The following is a 15,228-nucleotide window of genomic DNA, read 5'->3' on the forward strand; positions in this document are numbered from 1 at the left end:
AGTAATTTATTGCAGCTTATCAGTCCTAAGAAGTGGTGGCTGCATTGGTTTTTTTTTTCTAAGCTTTTCTCCACGTTTCTCCCTGCTGATCCTGCCAGTAACACTTCCCATCCTAGGGTACCCTAGGACTGCAGCGCCGCCCCCCCCAAAAAAACACAGGGAGGCATTTTGATGGCATGGCACAGTGACTGCGTTTTATGGCATGGCACAGTGACTGCGTTTTATGGCATGGCACAGTGGTGACAATTGATGGCACAGTGGCTGCGTTTGATGGCATGGCACAGTGGTGACAATTGATGGCACAGTGGCTGCATTTGATGGGCCCAGTGGCTGCATTTGATGGGCCCAGTGGCTGCATTTGATGGGCACAGCGAGGCTGCAATTGTTTTTTTGTTTTTTTTTCATTTGGGCCCCCCCCCAAAAAAATTAGGAGCACCAGCCGCCACTGACACTAACCTACCTGATTCCTACACTGATCTACATGATTCCTATACTGACCACTACACTGACCTACCTGATTCCTATATTGACTACTACACTGACCTACCTGATTCCTGCACTACTCACACCCCCCCCCCATATGAACAGTGTAGATCGGTTGATTTTGCTGGTCTCCATGATAATCAATCGGAGCAGGGCTCCCCAGCACCATGTACTGTTCCTGACACCAAGCCGCTCCTCAGTTTCCCCTGCCAAGAGCTTCTCCAATAGCCGCCGTACATTCTGCACCGCCCCTCCCCTCTGCTGTTCTCACACACACATGGGCCAACGCACCAGAGGGATCATGGGCGACAGGCTGGACCACAGGAGTCACTGGGCAGGGGGCAACACGGCACACTTGGGGGGGCACAGAAATTGATTTTGCTCCCCCCCAAATGTTGCACCCAGGGAGAGAGTACCAGATGCCCTTCTCATGCCACTGCAATCAAGACCCATTCATTTTAAATGGTCTCAAATCACACCAAAGTCATGCATGCACCAATTTTGGAACCGCACTGCAACTGATTTGCATGGTCGTTTTGTGAATGAGATCTGGTACAGGCAAACACACTGTGTTTTGAAACCTTTGTTTGGGGTGTGATTAAGATAGTACTGACGCCCGCTGCAGATTGCAAGAGGGGTGCGATTTGAATGAGGTACATGAAACATGCGTGGATAGAAGGGTTTCCCGCATTATAATGTACCTCTGCGTATCTCCTAAGCAGCAGTATGTTTTTCCTCTGCCAGTGCAGGATAGTTGGCAATTGCACACCTTGCACCTGCTTAGATGTGAACCTAGTCTAAAGAAAAGTCAGTGTATTCCTGGCTGGTAATTTTTAGTTGATTTTTTTATTTTATTCTGGGAGTAATTGAAAATTAAGCTAACGTGAACTCAGCTGCCTTCCACAAGATGGCGCCCTTTGTACCTGCCCAGTAAGATTGGCTATTACAGTGCACCATCCTGTGGTAGGCATTGCATTCCCCCTGTTTTTTTTATCTGTAAAAGTTAAAAAATCAGTAAGTGCTCTGTCTGACACAACATGGTGCACTTTGCACCATAATAGCCAACATTACTGAGGAGGTGCAAAGGGTACATTCTCCTTGTAGGTGGGCAGCACGTTGACTTTGCACCTATTCACTTTGTGCGCTAATACTGGACAGTAGCCAACAGCGCTCATAAAAACTGGAAGAAGGAAAAAAATGAAAACTAGTTCGATTTTTTTTTAAAGGACCTGATAAAATACAGTTAAGGATGTGATTGTTTACTGGGGCAACAAATATTGGTTTTCCTTTTTCCAGTCTTTATAATTTTGGCGCAAGTTACTTTATTTGAAAAGACTTTTACTTCGTACCTACTGCTGAACCCCCCCCCCCCCCCCCCCCAGAACAAAAAAGTATCTACGGCCCTGATCTGAAACTGCAAAGTTCCACCTCCATGCTTCACAGTAGGTATATTGTGCTGTTCTTCATAGGCCTTGTTGATCCCTCTCCTAACGTAGTGTTTAATTGTGTAAACATAAAGTTCCATTTTGGTCTTATCCCCCCTTCATCCTCTATCACTTTTGGAAAAAGTTTTTTTTTTTTTAGGGGGGTTTACAGGTACCTGCTCCACTTCTGCTTAGATTACCTAGGCAATCCACCGCTCAGTTGTGTTTGGAGATTTTAATTGTTCTAAAAAAGAATGTGGTTTAGCTAGAAATAATGCTAAGTTTAGTACCCCTTAAGAAAAATTCAGTATGTGTATATTGTTTCCCATTCACAGTTATTGCATCCAAGCGACCTGCCCCTCCTACCACCCCACACACATCCCCCAACAAAGTTTTACATGTCATTATTCTATAGCAGTTGCAGCTTGTGGGTGGATTTTGTATTTCAATTTCTGTCCTTTTCCATAAATAAACTTGTATTATACAAGTAAACGTGACAGGCAATTAATCATATACTGTATGTGTAATTCTTATAATGTTACGAGAACTGGAGATGACTTAGAGGAAGACTTATTCTTGCCTTTAACTGTCTTCCTGTTCAGTTACTCCATTGGCATTTGTAACCGGAAACTTGTAGAGAAAATCCTTTAAGCCGTGGTCTCAAACCATTTTGGCACCAGAGACTGGTTTCCTAGAATTTTTTTTTTCCATAGACGGGGGGATGGTTTTAGGATGATGCAATTACATTTATTGTACACTTTCTATTATTATTATTGTTATTACATTGCAATATACAGTGGGTACAGAAAACAATCACCCCCTTTAAAATAAATACATGTTGCTTTTCAGCCTGAAATGAAGACGGACGCAGTTTTTGTTTTATCCAGCTGTATTTACGAATTAGAACAACCAAAAAGATATAGCACCAACATGTCAGAAAAAAAATTAAAAAACAAAAAGAGTTGGAAAAAGGATCACCCCCTTGTGTCAGTATTTTTTTGAAGCACCTTTTGCTTTAATTGCACCTTTAGTCTGTTGGGATATGTTTCTACTAGCTTTTCCTCCTTTAACCGCTCTGTGGTCATTTTTGCTGTGTGCTTTGGGTTATTGTCATGTTGGAAGGTAAACCTTCTTCCCATTGACAACTTTCTGGCAGAGGGCAGCAGGTTTTCCTCAAGAAATGTATTTTGCCCCATCCATTTTTCCTTCCATCCCGACAAGTGCTCCAGTCCCTACTGCAGAGTAACACCCCCATAACAGGGTATTACCACCTCCATGCTTTACTATAGGAATGGTGTTATTTTACACGCAGACATATTGTTGGGTGTTGAGGCCAAATAATTACAATTTAATCTCATGTCACCATAACGCCTTTTTCCATGTGGAATCTTCATGATGCGCTTTGGCAAAGCTCAGTTCTGACTGCATATGGCCTTTCCTGAGGAGTGGCTTATTTTAATATTTTTGCAACCCTCCCATACAATCCTCATTTGTGAAAAATTTGTGATATTGTTGTCACATACACAAAATGACCACTCTTTTACATACATTTTTGCAACTGCTTCAGAGGCCTCTTGATAGCTGCACTAGCCAGTTTCCTCCTGGCTCTTTCATCCAGTTTGGATCAACCTCCAGATCCAGGGAAGGTCTGTGTTGTACCAAATACATTCTACTTCTTCATAATAGACTTCAATGTGCTTCTAGGCATTGATAAAGCCTTTGGCCATACATAGATTCCCCATGACACCAACATCATAGCAGTGCCCACTAAGGGCTCTTACATATGTCTCCCTATCCCCCCCACCCATCAGACGCATAGTGATTTTGAATACAGTAGGTGAACTCGATATTGTGTCAATCTCGCTCCCTTTCTCGGCGAGATTGACCACCTACGAGCCCCATCGCGGGAGCCAGCGCCGAGCTGGCTTGCCGCGATGGAGACAGAGACGTCATAGAAGCGACGGGAGATCCGACTTGGATTCCCGCCAATTCTACACGTGTGCGGCGTTTGTTATGAATCCTGAGGGGAAAGTCCCCGCCGGATTTTAAATAAAAATCCGGCATGGGTTCCCCCCTCAGGAGCATACCGGGCCCTTAGTTCTGTTATGGGTTGTAAGGAGAGCCCCCCTACGCCGAAAAAAACGGCGTAGGGGGTCCCCCTACAATCCATACCAGACCCGTATCCAAAGCACGCTACCCGGCCGGCCAGGAAGGGAGTGGGGACGAGCGAGCGCCCCCCCCCCTCCTGAGCCGTACCAGGCTGCATGCCCTCAACATGGGGGGGTTGGGTGCTCTGGGGCAGGGGGGCGCACTGCGGCCCCCCCACCTCAGAGCACCCTGTCCCCATGTTGATGAGGACAGGGCCCCTTCCCGACAACCCTGGCCGTTGGTTGTCGGGGGATGCGGGTGGGAGGCTTATCGGAATCTGGGAGCCCCCTTTAATAAGGGGGCCCCCAGATACCGGCCCCCCACCCTAAGTGAATGGATATGGGGTACATCATACCCCTACCCATTAACCTGGAGGAAAAATGTCAAAGTTAATAAACACACAACACAAGGGTTTTTAAAATAATTAATTTTTCTGCTCCGGAGGCCCCCCCTGTCTTCTTTATTAGCTCTGTTTACCAGGGGGGGCTTCTTCTTTGACGTCTTCGGGTGGGTGGGGGCCGCCGTCTGGTTCTCTTCCACCGCCGGGGGGGGTCGCTTTTAAAAAAGCCCCCACCCCCCAGCGGGTTTCCTCCGGCGTCTTCGGCGGGGGGGCTTCTTCTTCCGCTATCCCGACGGGTCTTCTCCGCTATCCGGGGGGTCTTCTCAACTCTCCGGGGGTCTCCTTCTATGTTCGCCACTCTCCGCTGTTGACTCGGCGCACCCCGGTTCTTCCTCCAGCTGTCCGGTGCCTTCTCCTTCAGCGCTGAACGTCTATCTTCTTCTTCCGTGCTGTGAAGTATTCTTCTTCTTCCGGGCTGTGACGTCATCTTCTTCACTTCTCCAGATGTTGACACGCCGGCTCTTCTCGCTGAAATGACAGATGCGCGCCTTGCATCGGACCTATATAGGCCTCACAGTCCCATCATGCTCTGTACCTACCCATGTGATACCTACCACGTGGTAGGTATCACATGGGTAGGTACAGAGCATGATGGGACTGTGAGGCCTATATAAATCCGACGCAAGCCGGGCACACGTCATTGCAGCGAGAAGAGCCGGCCGGCGTGTCAACATCTGGAGAAGACGGAAGACGAGAAGAGAAGAAGATGACGTTACAGAAGAGCGGACTGACCGCCGCCAGTATAGCGGCGGCCAGCCCTGAAGGAGAAGGAACCGGACAGCGGGAGGAAGAACCGGGGTGCGCCGAGTCAAGAGCGGAGAGCGGCGAATATAGAAGAAGACCCCCCCAGAGCTGAGAAGACCCCCGAAGCGGAGAAGACGTCACAGAAGAGCTGAGAAGACCCCCGGAGCGGAGAAGACGTCACAGAAGAGCGGTGAAGACCCCCGGAAATCGGAAGAAGAAGCCTACCCTGGTAAAAGAGCTAAAGAAGACAGGGGAGGCCTCCGGAGCAGACTAATAAAATATTTTAATACCCTGTGTGGTTTATTTGTGTTTTTACCACTTTTCTTGCAGGTGAATGGGTAGGGGTACGATGTACCCCATACTCATTCACTTAGGGTGGGGGGCCGGTATCTGGGGGCCCCCTTATTAAAGGGGGCTCCCAGATTCCGATAAGCCTCCCGCCTGCATACCCCGACAACCAACGACCAGGGTTGTCGGGAAGGGGCCCTGTCCTCATCAACATGGGGACAGGGTGCTCTGAGGTGGGGGGGCCGCAGTGCGCCCCCCTGCTCCAGAGCACCCAACCCCCCCATGTTGAGGGCATGCAGCCTGACACGGCTCAGGAGGGGGGGGGCGCTCGCTCGTCCCCACTCCCTTCCTGGCTGGCCGGGTAGCGTGCTTTGGATACGGGTCTGGTATGGATTGTAGGGGGACCCCCTACGCCGTTTTTTTCAGCGTAGGGGGGCTCTCCTTACAACCCATAACAGACCTAAGGGCCCGGTATGCTCCTGAGGGGGAACCCATGCCGGATTTTTATTTAAAATCCGGCGGGGACTTCCCCCTCAGGATTCATAACAAACGCCGCACACGTGTAGAATTGGCGGGAATCCAAGTCGGATCTCCCGTCGCTTCTATGACGCGCTTGCTGGGATGTGCTGTCACTATTCCAGTGAGTGTGAGATGTCGGCGAGATCTCGGCACCATGTCGCCGAGAATCAGCGCGATGCTGTCGTGCTAAAAACACAATATCACAAACACCTACTGTAAGTGAGTATTCAATACACCTGATCTATATATATAATCAAAACTAGAACCTATTTTTTCTCTTTTACAAAAGTATTTATACTGTCTTATTGATACATGCTTATTAGTAGATCAGTATTGGGCCCTTATCCCCCTCTGCGTCAGATCCGGTCTTCTGGGGTGAACTCCCCCATGGTTTTGGCTGTACCTGTGGTTTATGTGGACAGATTTGTCTTTCTAAGATTTGTTTTTTAACCCCACCCCAAGGTGCAACCATTGAAGGTAGGGGATCTACTGGGGAAACTGACATCTATTCTCTTATGCCGCATACACACGGTCAGAATTTCCGCTGGAAAAGTCAGACTGTGTGTATTCCCCATGTGACTTTTTCCGTCCGAAATTCCAACGGACTTAAAAAGAGAACATGTTTTCTTTTTTTCTGACAGAAAAAAATTCTATCAGAAATTCCATTATGGTATGGAATTCCGACGGAGAAAAAACTATGCATGCCTATAAATAATTTGGCGCATGCTCGGAAGCATTGAACTTCATTTTTCTAGGCTCGTCAGGGGTCCCTCAAGGGCCTCCAACAGACTCCCTCAGCACTGCTTCTCCATCTTCCACTGACTCCCCATCCCAGCATGACTCATACTTATTTAGGGACTCCCTAGTCCCCTGCCAGGCCCACTCCGGGGGATTGGTTAAGGGCCCACAAATATGCAGAGCAACCCCTCCTTACCACTGCCCACTAGAATCTAGAATGTTCTCCTACTTTCTAGATCCAGGGGTAGACACCAGAGAGCTGTCTGTATAAGTCATGCTGGCCTAACCTCTAATAAACCTGACCCAATTACAGGCGCACAGGCTAGGCATGAGTCGGAGTATATTTTGCCTACTCTCATTCTAGTAGCACACACGAGTGTGCTACAATACCATAATCCACAGCAACCTATTAGCAGGCCTCTTTTATTTTTATGACTTCTCTAAGCTTGATAAAGTTTGAAATCTATTTGGTTACATGGGGTCACTGCCCTTCACTTGCTTTGAGAAAATCTGAATGATGCCTATTCTGTGTTAAGTAGTGGTTGTAACATAATTTGCCTGGAGGGACTGATGAGTGAAAGTGGAGACGAGAAAGGAAGAAGGTAAGCTTCTCCATCATTCCCTTCTCATATCCAATCTTCTTATTCTGCAATCCCTTTGTGTTCTGCGCTTCTGGATCAGTATTCTGTCTGCAAAGGAATTGTAGATTATCCATCGATCCGTCTGCTCAGCCTTTTCCTCTTCACAGCAACAAATTTGGCAGGACACAATGTTTTATGTATTCAGTTCGAATGTGTTATTTCAGTTGTGCACATTATACTAAAGTATCTTCTACCTCCGTTCCCGGTCCATAGTATGCTTGTTTATTCTTTCCTGTGTCTGTCTCGCTTACTTCATTCTTCTTTACTGCTCTGTCTCTCTCTCTCTCTACTTTTTCTTTTCTTTTCTTTTCTTTTCTTTCTTTCTTTCTTTCTTTCTTTCTTTCTTTCTTTCTTTCTTTTCTTTCTTTCTTTCTTTCTTTCTTTCTTTCTTTCTTTCTTTCTTTCTTTCTTTCTTTCTTTCTTTCTTTCTTTCTTTCTTTCTTTCTTTCTTTCTTTCTTTCTTTCTTTCTTTCTTTCTTTCTTTCTTTCTTTCTTCGCACTGAACCCCATGCAATGTATTTTTTTTTACGTAAAACAACACAATTGTTCAAAGAAAAATCTAATAAAAACTATTTGATTGAAAAAAGTAAAAGAACACATAATTGAAGTCATAAGCGATCCCACTGAGTGAACATATACAACAAAATGTGCTATATGTCAATGAGCAGTGTGGAATGACGTGGGTTATATTCTAAGCTTTCTTATAAGCAGACCTCTAATTTTCTTCTATTACTTTACCAAAATTATGCTGTTTTCCTATCCAGTAGAATTATTTTGCCCCTGAACAAAATCCTGATCGGCGCATAAGGAACCAATCAGTTTGATCTTCATAGTAGGCACAGTGTGGTTCACGGTGACTGTTTTGTATCGGCGTTTTGCCAATGACTTTGCACCATACTGTGCAATAGGAGCATATCCTGGTAATTGTGATTACCTTGTCTGACAGCTTTGTATTATATCAGTGAGACAGGTGCACAGGTCTGTGTAGGAGCCGAGACATAAACTAAATGCCATATTCATTTTATATGTCCTGTTAATTTGGTCCTCTGTCAATATCTGTCTGAAATGTGCAAAATCGTGTGAGATCCCAACCCTGATATGAAGTATTCAACTGCTAAAAAGCTCTTCTAGAGGAATTCTCTTCTCATGAAGACGCTGCTACTTCAGACATCAAGCCGGCAAACACTGCTCAACAAACTTTTGTTCTCGGCTTAAAAACGTATTATTTTCCACCAGATGCACCCTTACTTGCTTTACAGGGGAACTTGTGAATGTATCGCTTCCTTTCTACAAAGCCACATAAGAAACATCTAGTCTGTACAGTGCAACCTCAGATTGCGAGTAACGTGGTTAACGAGCGTTTCGCAACACAAACACTGTATTTTTTAAAATCCTAACTCGGTTTGCGAGTGTTGTCTCGCAAAACGAGCAAGATTCAAGCCAAAGCGCTGTGCAGTACCGTGTTTGGCCTGAGGTGGGGGGCACGGGAGCCGAACTGCGCTGATCGGAGCAGTTCGAGAATGATCGGAAAGACTCGGAAATACGCCGTGTATTTGCCGAGGTTTGCCGAGGTCAGCCGAGCTGTCCTTGGGCCTTTACGTGTGTTCCGGAGGCTCTCCAGCACCCCCCAACCTCTGGCCGCATGCGGTATTGCATGCCATTGAAGTCAATGCAAAACTAATTATTTTTGTTTCCATCGACTTTAATGGGGAAACTTGCTTTGATATGCAAGTACTTTGGATTACGAGCATTATCCTGAAACTGATTATGCTCGTAATCCTTCTTTTATCATGTATAACAGAAACTTAGTTTCTCCCTTATTAGTTCTTTCAAGGAACACCAAACCTGTATAGAAGGAGAATAGTATTCATAGGACTACAATGGTTAGGACAACATACCTGTGTATTGTATTCTCATCAGAAAGGTACATTCGCTGTAAAAATTGCATCCCTCAATGCATGGTCTAAAGATGGTAAAAACACCTTTCCGTTTCCTTCTTCGTATCACTGCTTGCTGCATGATGCTGATGTACGGAAATACAGTTGGTAGTTCTTTCTTTTTTTTCTGCACATCTAATACAGAATTCTAAAAGAAAAGTGTGTGGTTATATGGTGTTGATGTTTCTCTCCCTGCTCTGTGCTGTAGGGCTCATTCTGAAGAGTTCAGTCTGGATCGATCCTACTCACAGTGAGTTTCTGCATGGCATGACTAACAAAAATAAAACGTGGACTAGGCCTACAAAGACATTGTTATCCAAGTGAAAAGAATAGCATTTTTACAGTTTCTTAAAAGTTAGTTTTGCTTTCTCTTTGTAAAGGACAACACTAGTATATTTTGAGTGGTAAGTACACCTCGGGGTTGAATTACCAAGGGAATTAGACATGTGCGTTCCCGTTCGTAACGAATGGATTTTCGTACGAATTTGTTAGTTTTTCGTACATTCGTATCAATTCGAACATCCGAAAAGCTGAAAGAACCAAAATACGAAAATTACGGAATTACGAACAAGCAAAATAACGAACAAGCGAAAATACGAACGTATGATTGGACAATCTTACTAAAATACGAAACACCGAAAAAGCAGAAGAATGAAAATTACATCTATAACAAACGATTTGCATTCCGTATTTTAAATCCTTTGTCTGTTCGTATTTTCATTTGTGTGTTTTGTAAATCCGTTTCTTTGTCTGTTCGTAAATTTGTGTACTTGTATTGTTCTTTTGAATGGGCACTGTAGTTGGTGAGTGATTACTTAACCACTTGAGATCCGCGCTATAGACAAAATACGTCCACAGCGCGGCTCTCAAGTGCCAAGTGGCCGTTTAAACACGGCCTTCTATGTGCATTACCCGCGCGCGCCACTGGGTGGCGCGCGGCGGGTAAAAACTGTCCCGGCGCATCGCCGAAGACCCGATGCGTGTACCTGGCGGCCGCGATGTCCGCCGGGTACACGCGATCGTCGGTGACACGGCAGGTGACAGTAGGGACGTGGAGCTCTGTGTGTAAACACAGAGCTCCACGTCCTGTCAGGGAGAGAGGAGACCGATCTGTGTCTCTTGTACATAGAGACACAGCATCGGTCACCTCCCCCAGTCACCCCCCTCCCCCCACACAGTTATAACACACCCAGGCTACACAGTTAACCCCTTCCTCACCCCCTAGTGTTAACCCCTTCACTGCCAGTCACATTTATACAGTAATTCGTGCATTTTTATAGCACTGATCGCTGTATAAATGTGAATGGCGCCAAATTTGTGTCAATAGTGTCCGATACGTCCGCCGCAATATCCCAGTCCCAATAAAAATCGCAGATTGCCGCCATTACTAGTAAAAAAAATAATAATAAAAAAAATCATAATTCTGTTCCCCATTTTGTAGGCGCTATAACTTTTGCGCAAACCAGTCGCTTATTGCGATTTTTTTTTTTTTTTTTTACAAAAATATGTCGAAAAATACGTATCGGCCTTAACTGAGAAAAAAAAGAGTTTTTTAAAAAAAAAATTGGGATATTTATTATAGCAACAAGTAAAAAAAAATATATATTTTTTTTAAATTGTCGCTCTTTTTTTGTTTATAGCGCAAAAAATAAAAACCGCAGAGGTGATCAAATACCACCAAAAGAAAGCTCTATTTGTGGGGAAAAAAAGACGCCAATTTTGTTTGGGAGCCACGTCGCACGACCGCGCAATTGTCAGTTAAAGCGACGCAGTGCCGGACACTGAGATTTCGCCTGGGAACGAAGGGGGTTTATGTGCCCAGTAAGCAAGTGGTTAATATCTTAGCCAATCAGCTTAACTTTTCCGTGGATTTTTGTCTGAAGGGAATTGGCCAGACTTTTGAAACCTAAAAAGTTTGTCCGATGGAGCGTACACACGGTCGGATTTTTTGGAAAACGCTCATTTTGACGTTTGTTGGCAAAAAGTCCGACCGCGTGTTATTGTATATCTTAATATGGATTAGCCGCGTGTTGCTATGTATTTACGAAAGTACAAAATTACGAATCCATTAAACAAAAATTATTATCTAACAAAATTACGAATTTCGAATCAACGAAAATAAATTAGACAGAATTACGAATCATTCAGTATAAACGAAAATAAAACTGTCACGAAAATACGAACAGGTCCGAATAGGAAAACATTCGTCTTAGCAAATACGAACGGGTCCGAATAGGAAAACCTGAGTCTTATGAAATTACGAATCTACGGAACGAGACGAAACGGAACAAACAAAATACGAAAATTTTTGTTGTGCACATGTCTAAAGGGAATCAAGATTGTTCACTTTGTGAAGTGAATGTGAATGTTAGTAGATGAGGCAAATCTGTGCTCACCCTTGATACCCAATCATAGGTGGGAGAAATTGATACAATCAGGATCTATTCGAAGACATGATTGCTTAATTAAAGTAAACAAAGGTTCCCCTTTATTTTCTAAGCTCTGTAAACATTCAATAAATCAACCCCATTGTGACATTTTCCTAAAAGCAATGCTTGACACAATGTAGAATTTCACATGCATGCTGTCCCATATTTGAATTGTTGTATCTCATATACAGAATATAAACACAGTGGCGATAATCTAATACCTAATCCCTATTTAAGGTACAAAAACATGTCACCATTGACAAAAAGATTGTAATGGGACTTAGTTGATGTTGTCTCTCAACAAGCAATCCACAAATATTTAATTAGGATCATAGAGTTCCAAAAGGATAGACTCAGACATATAAAATCATATACTAATGCCGCGTACACACAATCGCATTTTCTGTCGGAAAAACTTTGGATGGTTTTTCTGATGGAATTCCGCTCAAGCTTAGCTTGCATACACACGGTCTCTGAACTTTCGACCATCACGAACCCGGTGACGCACAACACTACGACGAGCCGAGAAAATGAAGTTCAGTCCTTCCGAGCTTGCGTCAAATTGTTTCTGTGCATGCGTCGGAATTTTGCGTGTCGATAGGATTTTCCGATTATTTTTCTATCGGAAAATTTGAGAACCAGCTCTCAATCTTTTGTTGGTGGAAATTCACATCGGACTTTTGCTGGCGGAATTTCCGCTCATGTGTGCGGGGCATTACTGTATTGTAAACATTTTCAATGTGTACCGATTTATAATTATACTTTATTAATTCCCTTTGGGATTAATAAAGTATTCTGGTTATTTAGCGACATTAGTTGTGGATGAGACTAATTCAATGCGTTTCACTCATTGATTTTACAAGAGTGGTGTACCAGTGATCTGGCTGGCTTGGGAGAGGGCCAGCAGACCCAGAGCATTAGAGCGGAAAATTCTACCATGGTGCTTCCTTTTATGTGACCCTATAACAGCGATGGCGAACCTTGGCACCCCAGACATTTTGGCACTTAATTTCCCATGATGCTCATGCACTTTGCAGTGTAGTTGAGCATCATGGGAAATGTAGTTCCAAAACATCTGGGGTGCCAAGGTTCGCCACCACTACCCTATAATATCTTAAAGATGCAATATACCACTTTGGGGATGCACTTGACGTTTGCTCCACACAGTTTCCTGGGCTGTTTTTGGGGTGGATGAGGTCCCCTGCTCATCGACAGGTCGCTGCTTGATACTCACAGGTACCCCAATCTTGAAGAAGCATCGAGTGAGGAATAAGCTCATCCAACAAGCAGGGCCCTATGATTCCTCCTGTAATAAATTGTATTGTATTACTACTGTCTACCCTTATGTTGTAAAGCGTGGCACAAACTGCTGGCGCTATATAAATCCTGTATAATAATAATGAGGAATAAGATTGTTAGGCCTCGTACACACGATCAGTCCATCCGATGAGAACGGTCCGAACAACGTGGTGACGTAAAACACAACGACGTGCTGAAAAAAACGAAGTTCAATGCTTCCAAGCATGCGTCGACTTGATTCTGAGCATGCGCAGGTTTTTAACCGATGCTTTCGCATACTAACGATCGGTTTTGACCTATCGGCTAGTCGTCCATCGGTTCAATTTTAAAGCAAGTTCCTATTTTTTTGACCGAAGGGGCTGACTGATGGGGCCCACACACGATTGGTTTGGACCGATAAAAACAGTCCATCAGACCATTCTCATCGGATGGACCGATCGTGTGTACGCGGCATTACACAACATTATGCCATTTTGGCTCAGGTGTTTGTTATGGATCGGCCACTAGGAGGTACACATTGAAAATGTTTACAATATATGTTTTTACGTGCCATATTTCATCCTTTGGGGTTAATAAAACTCTATGATCTTAATTAAAGGGGTTGTAAAGGTTTGTTTTTTATTTTCTAAATAGGTTCCTCTAAGCTAGTGCATTGTTGGTTCACTTACCTTTTTCTTTGATTTCCCTTCTAAATGTTTTTTTTCTTTGTTTTCTTTGTCTGAATTTTTCACTTCTGTTCTTCCTCAGTAAGCTGTTCTGGCTGACTAACCCCCATGGATGATGGGGGCAAGCTTACTGAGGAGAAACAGGAAGTGAGAAATTCAGACAAAGAAAAAAAAACATTTAGAAGGGAAATCGAAGGAAAGGGTAAGTGAACCAACAATGCACTAGCTTAACCAGTTAACGACCGCTGCATGTACATATACGTCCACAGAATGGCACGTACAGGCAGATGGTCGTAAACGCTATAAATTTTGCGCAAACCAATCGATAAACGCTTATTGCGATTTTTTTTACCAAAAATAGGTAGAAGAATACGTATCGACCTAAACTGAGGAAAAAAAAAATTATATATGTTTTTGGGGGATATTTATTACAGCAAAAAGTAAAAAATATTGCATTTTTTTCAAAATTGTCGCTCTATTTTTGTTTATAGCGCAAAAAATAAAAACCGCAGAGGTGATCAAATACCACCAAAAGAAAGCTCTATTTGTGGGAAAAAAAGGACGTCAATTTTGTTTGGGAGCCATGTCGCACGACCGCGCAATTGTCTGTTAAAGCGACGCAGTGCCGAATCGCAAAACCTGGCCTGGGCCTTTAGCTGCATTTTGGTCCGGGGCTTAAAGTGGAGGTTCACCCAAAAACTAAATTTTTAACATTAGATTGAGGCTCATTTTGTCTAGGGGAATCGGGTGTTTTTTTTTAAATCGAAGCCGTACTTACCGTTTTAGAGATAGATCTTCTCCGCCACTTCCGGGTATGGGTTGCGGGACTGGGCGTTCCTATTTGATTGACAGGCTTCCGACGGTCGCATACAGCACGTCACGATTTTCCGAAAGTAGCTGAACGTCGATGCGCAGGCGCCGTATAGAGCCGCACCGACGTTCGGCTACTCGTGACGCGATGTATGCGACCGCCAGAAGCCTGTCGGAAGCCTGTCAATCAAATAGGAACGCCCAGTGAACGCCCAGTCCCGAAGACCATATCCGGAAGCGGCGAAGAAGATCTATCTCTAAAACGGTAAGTACTGCTTCGATTCCCCTTCACAAAATGAGCCTCAATCTAATGTTAAAAATTGTTTTTCGGGTGAACTCCCGCTTTAAGTGGGTAAGGGGGTTGTAAAGGTAAAAATATTTTCCCTAAATAGCTTCCTTTACCTTAGTGCAGTCCTCCTTCACTTACCTCGTCCTTCCATTTTTGCTTTTAAATGTCCTTATTTCTTCTAAGAAATCCTCACTTCCTGTTCTTCTGTCTGTAACTCCACACAGCAATGCAAGGCTTTCTCCCTGGTGTGGGGTGTCGTGCTCGCCCCCTCCCTTGGGCTACAGGAGAGTCAGGACGCCCACTAACACACAGCTCCTTTCTCTATCTGCAAAGTAGAGATCGTCCTGACTCTCCTGCTTGCCCCCTCAAGGGGGAGAAAGCCTTGCATTACTGTGTGTAGTTACAGACAGAAGA

At 44.3% G+C, this 15,228-nt stretch overlaps 1 protein-coding gene across 5 annotated transcripts in view; it reads left to right on the forward strand.

Annotated features, from left to right (window-relative positions):
- Positions 1-15,228, forward strand: part of KCNT1 (potassium sodium-activated channel subfamily T member 1) — a 409,716-nt gene that overhangs the window by 206,278 nt on the left and 188,210 nt on the right. For 2 of the 5 annotated variants that reach the window (XM_040324181.1, XM_040324184.1), the window contains exon 2: positions 9,531-9,572. The exons of the other annotated variants lie outside the window; for them this stretch is intronic. In XM_040324181.1, coding sequence (XP_040180115.1) covers positions 9,531-9,572 — 42 coding nt within the window. The remainder of the gene's footprint in view (positions 1-9,530; positions 9,573-15,228) is intronic. 5 annotated transcript variants of the gene reach the window in all.

The sequence above is a fragment of the Rana temporaria genome, chromosome 9, assembly GCF_905171775.1.
Source record: "Rana temporaria chromosome 9, aRanTem1.1, whole genome shotgun sequence".
NCBI lineage: Eukaryota > Metazoa > Chordata > Amphibia > Anura > Ranidae > Rana > Rana temporaria.